The sequence below is a fragment of the Gavialis gangeticus genome, unplaced genomic scaffold (genome assembly GCF_001723915.1).
Source record: "Gavialis gangeticus isolate Ggan-Ray unplaced genomic scaffold, GavGan_comp1, whole genome shotgun sequence".
Classification (NCBI taxonomy): domain Eukaryota; kingdom Metazoa; phylum Chordata; order Crocodylia; family Gavialidae; genus Gavialis; species Gavialis gangeticus.
This window is the reverse complement of record NW_017729027.1, coordinates 22,678,168-22,691,246: the sequence shown is the minus strand read 5'-3', so window position 1 is coordinate 22,691,246 and position 13,079 is coordinate 22,678,168. Positions and strand designations below refer to the sequence as shown.

General features: G+C 36.6%; 1 protein-coding gene across 4 annotated transcripts in view; it reads left to right on the top strand.

Moving 5' to 3' along the window:
• Nucleotides 1-13,079, top strand: part of ADGRB3 (adhesion G protein-coupled receptor B3) — a 941,101-nt gene that overhangs the window by 373,551 nt on the left and 554,471 nt on the right. For all 4 annotated transcript variants that reach the window (XM_019520508.1, XM_019520507.1, XM_019520505.1 and 1 more), the window contains 2 exons: nt 6,928-7,092; nt 7,854-8,018. In XM_019520508.1, coding sequence (XP_019376053.1) covers nt 6,928-7,092; nt 7,854-8,018 — 330 coding nt within the window. The remainder of the gene's footprint in view (nt 1-6,927; nt 7,093-7,853; nt 8,019-13,079) is intronic.

The following is a 13,079-nucleotide window of genomic DNA, read 5'->3' as shown; positions in this document are numbered from 1 at the left end:
TTTGAAAGAGCCACCTGTATACCATGTGAAGAATTGCTGGAGTACAGAAGGAAAACCCCCACAAATTGCACACTGCTGGTTATGACATATCACCCCTCCCTCAAACCTATATGTAAAATCCTCAAAAATTTGCAACCTATATTAGAAGGAGACCCCATTCTTAAAGAGATCTTCCTAGAACCACCATTCCTAGCCTTCAAACAAGCACCGAACCTCACTATCCTCATAACCAGAATCAAACTTCCTACAGCCCAAAACACACTGAATGGATCCAGACCATGTCATGACAAGACATGCAAAACCTGCCAACATATCTCCACCACCCCCACAATTGCTACACCCCACAGCAGAACCATCAGCATTCCTGGATCTTACAGCTTCACCTCCAGAAATGTAATATATCTCATTTAATGCACCAAATGCCCTGATAGAAAATACATAGGAGAGACCAAACAACAACTGTGCACCAGAATGAAAACACACTGGAAATCTATTCAAGACAAGAATACTCAGTTAGTGGTAGGGGCACATTTCTTACAAGAAACCCACTCTCTCTCCAATCTCTCAGTTCTAATCCTCAAAGAAAATTAAAAAAACACTTTTCACAGATGAGCCTGTGAACCTCACTTCACCCTGATGAAGGGTTTTTAAACCCAAATCTTGCTAAGAACATTTTTTTCCCAACTACAGTATTTATTTGGCTTAATAAAAGATACCAGATTTACCCAAAGAACCTTGTCTGTCTACACAGGAGTTTGACATTCCACCTGAATTACTCCTGATCATGCTCAGAGACCCTAGTCTTAATACCTAGGAACTTTGTAGTCCAAAATGGAGACACCTAATGAGTGCCTAAGTCCCACTTAGGCCTCTAAAGAATCAATATAAATCTAGCCCTAAATTCTAATTAGCTTGTTCAAACTGGGTGTAATTTACAGATATGTGAGTGCTTTTTTTTTTTTTTAAGTACAGCCACTTGCTCTTCTTCTCTAGTTTTTCTAAATAAGTTTAATGCAGTAGAGACTCCAGCCAGAATTACTAAAGGGAACAGGGTCACTGATGTATGTATGTATGTAATTCTGGTCATGAGCTTTAACTGACACAGTATATGGTTGTTCCCTAATCCTGACCCTCTGACAAAATCTGCATAACTAGAGTGAGACAAATAGTAATATCCCATATGTCCACAAACAGAAATTTCACGTCCAAAGGCAGTGATCTTAACATTAATTCCCAGACCAATACAAAATGAACAACTTACCAACTTCTTATCAATGCATCAGCCTGCCATTGGTTTTCGAGCTACCGTTCTCCAGAAAGGAACAGGCATTCACTGATCTATTTTAAGGTCTGACCTTATTACAAATCTATACAAATACCCCACATTAGACAAGTAAATAAAGTCTTTTATTTACTTTTGTCCACTTAATGGTAAGTTGTTATGGAGAAGTCTTATTCCTCATTTGGGTTAGGGACAGAAATTACACATAAACCAGTGCAAGTGATTGGAAACTGGGTCAGATATATAACACAACAGAAGTTCAGTGCACATAAACTGCTTTCAAAATGGCCAAAACTAATTTAAGATAAACCTGGATGGATGTAGTATCAGATTTAACAGATTTAGGTTAAATTGGTTTATTGAACTTGTATCCCAGATCTCCTCTAGATTCAAGTTAACTCACAGTCCCCAAGCATCCCAGGGTGCTTTGCTCCTGTCCTGCAGTTCTCCTCCCCCCCCCCCCCCAAATGCAGGGTGGACAGGCTAATTTTGGCCCAAGCTATCTGCTCCAGCCAAGCAGAGAGGTATGTGCTAGTACCCCCAGGCTCCTGGCCTGAGCCACTGCAGGCATGTGGCTTCTTATCCAGAATCAGAAGTGAATATTTGTTCACTTGCTTATCAGGCCAGTCTGTGCAGCTTAGACTAACCTGCAAAGAGTAAATCAATTCAGCTTCAGTCTTTTTAACTGTCGGTACTTAGCCTTGGTGTTATGGACCTTTGCTCTTCTGGTTGCTGTATTGCAGTGTGAGAGGAAAAAAGATACCATTAATAAGCTCTGAATACGCAACCCATGTTATAGCTTTGAATCATTTGTTTAATACTGTGGAGAGACTATGTTTAATATTATATGAGAGATATGCAGAAGAGTCTGTGGCTATTGACAGGTATTCTTTTCTGAGCCAGTGTCAACTGAAAGGCTGTGAATTCTTACAAATCTACAAAAAAATGTCTTTATTAATTCCCATAAAGATTTCAGTAAGTTGCAGCAGTTTACAGAGAATGTTTCTGTATCCAAATACTGTAGACTGTGGTGAAGAAATAAACCCAATTTGGACTTTGTAGATATAACCCCGTAGCCTTAAAATAGGCACTTGTGATTACATGCTGTATGTTACAGTTAAGCTGAATACAAGCCAATAGTGTTCTCTTATTGCAACCCCTCCCCAAAATAATAGCATACTGGAATGTATTAATAGAAGCATCACTTGCAAGACAATTAAAGTGACCCTTTCACTCTGTTTAACATTTCTGATGTCTTTCCTGGAGTATTGGGTCCAATTTCAGGCACTCACTTCAAGAAAAATGTGGACAAAATAGAAAATTCACTGGAAAGCAAAAATAAATAAATATTAGAAGTCTAGAAAACATGACTTAGGAGAGAATACTGATCCTGCCTGGAGCACAGGGTTGGACCAGATGACCTCCTGAAGTCCCCTCTAGCTCTCCTGTCCTATGATTCTGTAAGCTCAGCAGCAACCATAATATGCTTGAACAGTATTTTAATACTAAATTACAAATCCAGCCCCATGTTCTACAGTGGAAGTGTTCATGTCTGGTTCCCTTCAGTATATCAGATATGGAATATTTAATCACTGTTTGTTTGCCTTAGGTTAATAAGGGCAAGTGAGGGCATTGCATGAGAAACTAAAGAGAAATAATGAAATTCATTTCAAAAGGACTATAAGATAAGACCGTTGGATAAAGTGGCTATCTGACTTGCCTGGTACGATTTCAGCTACCATGGATTTTTAAAGGAGAGTTGATTTCTAAACCTCCAGTTCACAGTGACTATTTGGCTCACCCTACCCTCCACAACAGTGCATATTACTGGATAAAACTGGGAGGGAACAAAAAGGCAAGAATTGAAATATAGTTTCCATAATATTTTCTTCTTTGCATAAAGTTTCATGATAAATGAACAAAGCCTATTTCCATGCCTGAAGAGACTTCAGTTTTCTGTTGAACAGGTAATCAATATACTATGCTTCATGGCCTGAAGTGGTCTCCTGCATATAGAAGTGATGCATAACCCTTGCATTAAAAAGAACACTTAAAATAACACTTTAAAAAAACCCTGTGACTCATCACTAACTGCAACTCATTGATCTCTGAAATATTTCATTTATTTTAAATGTAAAGTACCAAGGAAAACTGTGGTGTCTCAGATGTCCTTGTAAAATGACTGACTGATTAATATTTCATCTTGGATGTTTCACTGAGATGTTGCAGATACATTACTTTTTTAACAAATTCGTTAAAAGTTAAATCACTAAGTTAAGAATTCTGTTTTGTCTGTAACTATTGATACCATAAAGTCCTAAAATGCAGAGAGGAAAGAGAAGCCTCCTAAGAGCTCCTTTATTTCCTCAATTTTTGTCTCAAACAGAAATACAGAATCCTGAGGTCAAGGGTCATCTGGTCAAATTATTGATTTTTCTATCCCTTTGTTTGTTTGTTTGTTTGTTTTTTAATTGCAAGTATATTTGTAAGACCAGATTTTTAAAGAATGAAAATAAGTAAATGCCAAGCTATTACCAGCTGATTTGTAAATTCGTATTGGGAAATTGTATGCACAAAAATAATTATTGTAACTATAATGGCAGAATTTTTCAAAACAAATGAATGCATTTTAGAAGATTCACCTGCTTTATAAATGTATCCTCCTGGTATTTTTCTATATATATTTACTAATATGAGATTTTGAAAGATATATATTTTTAAGATACGTGGTGTAATTGACAAGCTCTTTCCTGCAGCAAACTGGCTTTCAAATCAATAAAACCCATACTCAGTAAAATATTTATACAAATTAAATGTGCAGTTTCATTTAGAGTGTTGTGTGCACCACTGCTGGTCCCATTTAAATAGTTTTAAAATGGTGCTTGATAAATTCATGAACAAGACTGTATGATACAACTGCCTGTAAAAATGTGGGGGAGGGTGGTGTGGGGGCTGGATTTGAAATTCCTGGAGGGATAGGTGCAGCCCCATGTTTTGTGTTCCATCTCAAATGGATGTTATGAAATGGATATTGTGGAATGTACACACATTCAGATTCATGGATTCATAGGTGCTAGGGTCAGAAGGGACTTCAACAGATCATCGAGTCTGACCCCCTATCCTGGACAGGAAAGAGTTCTGGGGTCAGATGACCCCATCCAGATACCTATCCAGCCTTCTCTTAAAGACCTCCAGGGTAGGGGAGAGCACCACCTCCTTTGGAAGCCCATTCCAAATTCTGGCCACCCTTAGTGTGAAGAAGTTCTTCCTGATGTCCAGCCTAAATCTGCCCTCTGTCAGTTTGTGACCATTGTTCCTTGTTACCCCATTGGCCCTTTTTCAGTCCTCTGGGACCGACCCAAGCAACACGACAACTGTGTCAGTGGTTCTGCTATGACACTGGCCAATTCCTTCAGCACCCTTGGATGCAGCTTATCTGGGCCTGCTGACTTAAACACATCCAGTCCATCCAAGTGACTCTGCACCAAGTCAGAGTGGCTGGCTGGTGTCCCTCTGATGCCCATCTGACAGAATTCTCCCAGGTTTGTTCTCCTGGTATAGAAACCTATCCACACCTGCATATAAAGACATTTGAATGCTGAGGTTCTGAAGAGTGGAGAGCTTGCAGTGATGACAGCTGGGAGAAGGGCAGGAGGAGGGGGACTGCGTTCACATCTCAGCATGTTGTCCAGGCTCCCTTAGTTTGCCTGGTGACATCAGTGCATAGGGCAGTCCTGATTGGCTTCAAAGACTGTCCATGGTCAGCCTGCATTTCCCTGGAGCACATTATGAGAGGATTATGAATGGGGATTATTCTCAGAGAAGCCACAGCACATGCAGACATTCACTCTCTCAGGAGAAACTCTCCTGGGAGTGATTTAACCTTAGTTTTTCCCAGGTTATTTTTCTCTTGTAGTGGCCATTTTTATTCTGGGAGAAAAAGCCTGAATATCTGTACATTCATGGTTTCTCCTGGGACAGCAGCAACTCTCTTAGTAGAAAATGTCTGTCTAAGTCCAGGATTAACAGAGCAATGACAGGATTGACCAAGGGAGTGGAAAAAATCTTTCATAGAGAGAGATTAAAATGACTGAAATTATTTACCTTGAAAGGTACACATAAATGTATTATAAATTGTAAAGAATATATCAGGAACTCCTGTTCTCCCTGTCTCGTAACACAAGAACAAAGGGACATTTAATGGAATGCAAAGATGTAAAATTCTAAAGCAATTAAAGAAAATATTGTTTTACACAATATGTTATTCAAACTGTGGAACTTACTACCACAAGAAGTCATTGACCCCAGAAACATCACAGGATTAAAAAACAGACTGGATATTTATATGGATACCAATTATCAGCAGAATTATAATTTATCATAAGAACAATTTGGAAAGAGATATGAAACCTTGTTCCTCATGGAATAACCCAGTTCCTAAGTATTAAAGATCAGCATGAAACCTAATAGAGTAATTGTTCCATGACTGCCTTCTGCAAGGTTCTTCAGCATCCTTTGAATAATCACTTACTGATCATTTCTTACTTGTGCCCATCCTGGAAGAACCTTCAGCCTGTCATAGTATGACCATTCCTAAGCTTCTCTGAAATAGGCCTATTGATGCCAAGGATCATCTGCATGTATTTGACAATAGGATCAGGGCTTATATTTATAGAACCTGAGCTCTATTCTACACAGAAATATGGCCAAGGAATTTATAACAGAAGGGAGCAGAAAGTCTTGTCAAATATCCTCACTGGTAGTTAACAGAAATGAAATGTATTCTTTGTGATACTAGGGAGGTCTCATTTATTTTTGGAGGAAAAAAGATATCAGACATTAAAATGATTTCATAGAATCATAGAAAAATGGACTGAGAGGCACCTCAGAAGGTTTTTTAGTCCAACCCCTTACTCAAGGCAGGATCGTTCCTATTTAAACAATTCCAGCCATGTGCTTTTTTTAACCTCTCAAAAACATCCAAGGATGGAGATTCTACAGCCTCTCTAGGCAGTCTATTCAAGTACTTAACCACCATTATAGAACATTCTTCCCAATATTCAACTTAAGTCTCCCTTATTGCAATTTACTATTTCTTGTCCTGTCTCCTTAGCCAAAAAATAGCCCGTTACCATTTTTTCTATAACTACCTTCAGTTATTTGAAGAGTGTTATCAAATCCCATCTTCTCTTTTCCAGACCAAATAATCCCAGTTCTTCCTACATTTTCTCTGAAACCCTGTTTCTTATACCTTTAATAATTCTTGTTGCTCTCTGCTGAACTCTTTCTAATTTTTCCCATCTTCTGAAGTGCAGTACCCAAAACTGGACACAATACTCCAACTAAGGCCTTACCAGTGCTGAATAGGGCATACTTCTCAATGGGAATTTCTGTATTTGTTCATGTGAAGTTTTATAATTATCAAGAGTGCAGTAAGCCTCTAAACAAAAAAGTGTAAGGCCTCTAAACAAAAAGGGAACAGTGACATATAAGCTGTTATTGCATGATATTTAACATTTCTGCTGCAGGTTCTATCTTAGTTTTCAAGGGGAGATGATATAAGTCATATACAGTGAAGTATCCTGGCAGTATATAGACACTATGGTAATTTGGGTTTCTTTGTCATTTTATGTTTGCTGTGATAGTTGATGGACACTGGCAGGAATGGAGTTCATGGAGTCAGTGCTCAGTGACATGCTCCAATGGCACTCAGCAGAGAAGTCGACAGTGTACAGCAGCTGCTCATGGGGGTTCTGAATGCAGAGGCCCCTGGGCTGAAAGCAGGGAGTGCCATAACCCAGAGTGTACTGGTAAGTAGGATCCCCTAATAGGAGATGATCCAGAGAAAAATTCCAGGTAGTGTAACATTCATTTCTTATTAAAAAGACATCTTGGAACCTATTCTGGTCTTAGCCACTGAGCCTATATTGAGTTTTACACAGCCTGGTCACTATGCATATGGGCCCAGAGGTCCTTCTGCAGCAATCCAGCTGCAGCATAGGAGTTTGTAGAAGATAGCTGTTGAAAGCAATAGGACTATTTGCACAAATAAAGCTGAAAAGACTGTGTACCAAAAGGTTGGCATTCCTGAATTTAGCATTACAGTATAAGCATTTATTTTATAACTATAAATCTTAGAATAAAAGTTTGAGAGCTAGAAATGGAACAATGGATCTCAAGAATCTACAAGAAATTATACATGAAAGAACTGATTTTTTAAATAAATTATTTTTATGCTTAGTTGTAGGCCTTCAAGCCTATTACATATCCTCTATTGACAGAGAATATATAATCAAGCCTCTAAATAGGATTTTTTGATTTACGATTTTTAATATATTTTTATAGTGCATATATACTCATAAAATTACATTTAATAAGTGTCTTTGGAAAGAAAAAAAAGTGACAATATTTATGTTCAAGCTTTATAGGAGCAGCTTGTATGAGAATAAGTATTTGATGATTCTTTTTTACTACTTGAGATACACTTAGGCTAAATCTTGCAGACAAATACTGAAAATCCTTAGTTGGGCACAGTATGTCACCGTTCTAACTATGGCATTCCTCGAAACAGCTAACGGTCAGTGGAACCAATGGGGACACTGGAGTGGATGTTCCAAATCATGTGATGGTGGCTGGGAAAGGCGAATAAGGATTTGTCAAGGTGCTGCTGTGACTGGACAACAATGCGAAGGGACTGGTGAAGAGGTTAGAAGATGCAGTGAACAGAGGTGTCCTGGTGAGAAGCAAATATCATTAACGATATTTTATACAATCAAGTATATTTTCTAGCTGACACAGATTACCTTAAGCTATCATACTTAGAAGAGGTAGGATCACATATGAACTGTGTTCATAAATACGATCTTACAGAGATATAACAGGGAAGCTCAGTGCTCTGGGGAGCAGCAGCATGCGGGGCAGAAGCAGCTGCTGGTGGCAGCAATGGAGCTGCTATTTTTGTGCATCCTTCCTAGGTGGGTTCCCAGGATTGCTTCCCGTTGTCCCCCACCCCCCGCTTAGTTACACCACGCTGTCTTGCCTTTGGATACTGACAAGTAACTTCTGCGTTCATCAGTATGATTTGTGTTCATGGAGTTGGGCATCACCTAGCACAATGTATGCATGAGAGATGAACCATTTTAAAAGGAATATCTAAATGGAAAAAGCAAACAAGCAATCAAAAGCCAAAATGTTCTCTCTGTCTGTCTCTGTCACTGTCTCTCAAAAAATTTTCTAGGTCCATCTGCTTATTTTTGCACTATTGGGACAGTAGGGGTGGATGCAAGAAAATCATTCCTGTATGCATAAGTTCTGAAAATATAAGGCCTGTTTTTGTAATTCATGTATTCAGTCTCCTCCTTTTTCTCCGTACAAGAGACCTCTATGTAATACATTTGGGGAAAACGCCAAATAGAGTGAAGATAAGGGGAAAAGAAAGAACAGTACTGCAATGTACAGCATGAATGAATGCTGTATGTGACCATCATTTTATAAAAGGAAGCCGAAGTCAAAAGGGCATATTTTTTCCTTTTTATATATATGTGTGTATATATATATTTAAATACTTGTTAATGTGGCCTTTTTAGTGATTTAAATTGTTTTACCTAAACTCAGTAAGAACAAAGTTGAAGCACTCCTAAAACACTAAGAAAAACAGTAGATGTATACAACTCTGCCTTTCTGTATAGAGGCATTATTTTGAGGTAGAACTATGCATTATTAAAGAATGCATTATTAAAGATAATTAAATAGAGTTGAAGTGGTCTAGTGATTTTATGTTGTAGTCCTTGGAAGTCATGTGTTTTCAATTTTTAATAGAGTAATGATTCAATAAATCCAACAGTCTATTTAAAACCTGAACAATTCCACTTCACATATCAGCAGTAATCTTCTAAGCTCAGGAAAACAGGATTTTAATGGCAAGGGTTCTTCAGATCAGGAATAGGGGAACTGAATGGATGTGAATCCTATGTTATCAAGCCCAGCAAAATCGTATCTCCTGACATCTATCCCAAGAATAGAACTCAAAATATTACCATATTAAAATAAAATAATGTTAAAATAAGACTCTGAGATAGAATAGGGAATCACAGTTATGTTCAAAGAGTAATTATTTGTAATAATACTTCATTAAAGTAATTACATAAAACTTCATTAAAGTAATTAAATAAAACATGATTAAAATGGTGTATTATTTTAATATAATGCACATCCTTTTAAAGCAGTTCAAAATATCTATTTATACTGAGATCCTAAAAAAATGATAATTTTCTCTGAAAACATGATTTTTCCTATACAGATGTTGCACAGTACACTTAGATAGGATTAGTACAAATCTGGATAATCAGATACTCAACCAAACGAGTCCCAACCCTAAAAAAGTCCTTAAATTATTTGCATTTCTGAATTTAAAAGTAAAACGGTAGTGCTGCAATCCAATTTTAAAAGGTTGCCACCTGCTGTTAATAAAATATTTTACAAATATATTTACAAGTCAAATGCATGCAGAGCATTATGTACCATTCCCTAGTTTTGCTTACAGCCTCATTAATTTCAGATCAGACTCAAGTTGCTACCGGAAACAGTAACCTAAAACCCAATCTTTTAAAACTGTAATTATCATGCAGAAGATTATACACACAGTTACAGATATTTGATTATTTTATCTCATTATCCAGATTCAGTTAATACTCATTTCCAAGTACATATCAGATCTAAGCAAGAATAGTAATTTACTACTAAATATGTGTTTGCGTGTGTGTGCATGTGCATGTGCGTGTGTGTGGTGTGTAAAAACAGCATTTTATGAAAACAAAACGACATTGAATAGTACAATAGGAGAGATGTCTCCACTTTTTCCTTCAAATGTTTTGAAATATGGAAATCTCTAAGGATTATTATCCTTATTTAACACTTTTTCTAATTTATGCTTTTATATTTTCATGGCCCAAAGAAAATTTGTAAAAAACACTAAAAAAGGATTATCATTAGTTAATTTCTCTTTTTATGATAAGTGATAGATCTGGCAGACACAGATTCTTTTCTTGCTGAAATTAGTTTTCTGTAAATGTAATGGGCCAGTCTCCAGCCGCTATAAATAAACTGAGCTATATTTTCATGAAACTGAAGAGGCAGTGGAAGGGGCAGGGCACCAACATATTAGGGCTGCTCAGTGCTGCAAAGCAGTAGAGGGCAAAGCCGCAGCTGGACCCAGGTCCTTGTGAGCAAATGGGGCAGGGAGAGCTCTGTTTTTCTATAATAAGAGAAACATAATCAAATGCCAAAATATATAGGTATTTAGAATTTATTGTATTATAATGATTGAGGCATTAGTAGGCTTTCAAATTGCTTTAAAATGATAAATATATCAATAGAATATTGTGTTCAACTGATGCCTATACATATAGTGGCATTTCATTTTAATCACAGGTGAGTAGAATTCAATTTTTTAAAGCCATTACAGAGATTTTTCTCATCTAAGAACAATGTTTTTTAAAAAGTAAAGTCCATTTTTGAATGTTCTTTTTAAATAAATTCTCCATAAATTTTATTTTAAAAATGCAATGTACTTTTCTTCTTGTACTTCAAAAATATCTTTTGCTCAGTGTTAATATTTTAGTGGCTAGAAGTCTGTAAAAAAATTTCTTTTTTCCTTGTATTATGCTTTACTCAATTTTAACTCAAATACATCAAATTTCCAACATGTACTTCTTGTCAATGACAAAAAACATAATATAGGAATTGCTTTGACTTAATTAATGGAATGGATGGTAAATCATCTTCTGAATTAGCCTAAAGATGACATATCATAAGTACTTCTGAAGAATAACTAATAATTTCCCACCAAAGATAAGGTTCTGCAGCGGAGATATTAATCTTTCAGGGTCGAATTTGAGAATAAGTATAAAGATTCAAAATATTATCAACAAATAAGTAATTCTATTGAAATGGAAAGTTTTTTTAGAAGCCTAAGAAATTGTCTCCAGCTACAACACAATTTTACAGGAATTGCAAAACTGTTATTACTTTTTTTTGCTTGAGAGATAGCATTCTCTACTAAGTAAAGAATAAAATAAAACTATAATAAACAAATGATTAACCAATCTTTATCACTGCCACTGCAACTGGGAAGGTAAAATGGCTGAAGGTTTTAATAGACCATCATATATTCCCATTACTTTGGTGCATTCCTAGCATCCTATCAAGTAGTTTGTTGTCTATGAAATCTCATGTCTCTCTGAGCCAGTTAATCTCTGTGAGTGCCTATACATGATTAATCAAGTCTGCTGGAGTGTGACAATTACAGTGCTCCAGCAGCCTCCAGTGTCTTGTGTATCAAGCATCTTCACACTTCAAAATGGTGGCATGAGTGTTTTATCTAAAGCTCATTGAGCGAGCTTTAGATAAAACACCTCCACCACCATTTGGAAGTGCAGGTTCACTGATACAATGCTCCAGGTGCTTTAATTAGAGTAGCTCTTGGAGCCACTCTGATTAAAACCCTCTCCCTGCACTCCTGGAGCATGCATATAAATGACTTAAGGTACCGCCTTTCCTACCTTATGTTTAACTTTTAATGATTTACAAAAGGTTTTAAACCAGGAAGAATTTGGAAGTGCAAATTCTACAACAGACTGAGTCTCCTACACTCCTAATGAAGTCAGTGCATGTAATTCCAATTGCAATTTAAAGTAGTTCAGTTTTCATGTTGACAAGTGATGTGAACTTACAGCACTCAAAACAATAGATTAAATAACAACCAATTCAAAAAATCAGGTACAGGGGTTTGCACTATACCAAGAAATGAATAAGTAACAGTTTGTGGGTTTACGATATGATTTTGAAAAATAATTGCTATGTAAACTGAATTTGGGTAATCCAATGCAATTATTAGAGCTGGCTGGTAATTTTTCACAAAAAAAACCCATTTTTTGTCAGAAAATAATTCCTTGAAACTGAGACATTTTGCAGAAACATATTGGTTAGATTAGGCTTTCATTGGGAAGGTTTCTTAAAATCTAATTTGTCATTAAGAGCTGAGAGGTAATTAGAATACTCAACTGACATCTAGAGGACCTAAGTTCAAGTCTTTCCTCTATCTCAGAGTGCCGCAGGAAGCAGGAAGTTTGAGTTTTTTGATTCAGATGTGGGTGTTCTAACAATTTAGGTTTTTGGGAGTGAGTAGGAAGCATCTCTCTGTGTGTTTGAGTGATAAAAAAAAGAAAATCTTGGTTTCCTTCTGCACTAAAACCAAATTTTAAATCCTCAAAACTTTCCATCAAGTACATTTTCATGAAATAGTCATTACATATTTCACTTCCTATCATTACAATAGTACAGCATGGAAATTTGGGGTATGGCAATACTTTGTCTAGAGGCACAAAAGTGAATTACATCTCATACCACCTATCATTGATGTCCCCAACTCCAATTTCATAAAACCTTTTGAGTAGCAAAGGCCAAACATTCTTGTACCATAAAGGAAAAGAATTCCAAGGCATTTGTACCAGTGTATAGGAGGTCCCAAATATGTTGTTTCCCATTAAACCATTTAAAAAAAAAATTGGCTCATTTTTCCATTAGTGCATATTATCTGAATATATAATTAGTCTGTGGAAGTAAAAATTTGGCCAATGTATCACCCATTTAAGGGAAAAGTCTATAAATACATTTGAAGCCATTAGTTTGAAAAGTCTTCTTTAACAGAGTAAAAGCCTGGGAAGTAAGGAGGAGCAATTATACAGAATATATACAGAGAGAGCTTTAACCAGGCTTATTCAGATACCACGTTGTCCTT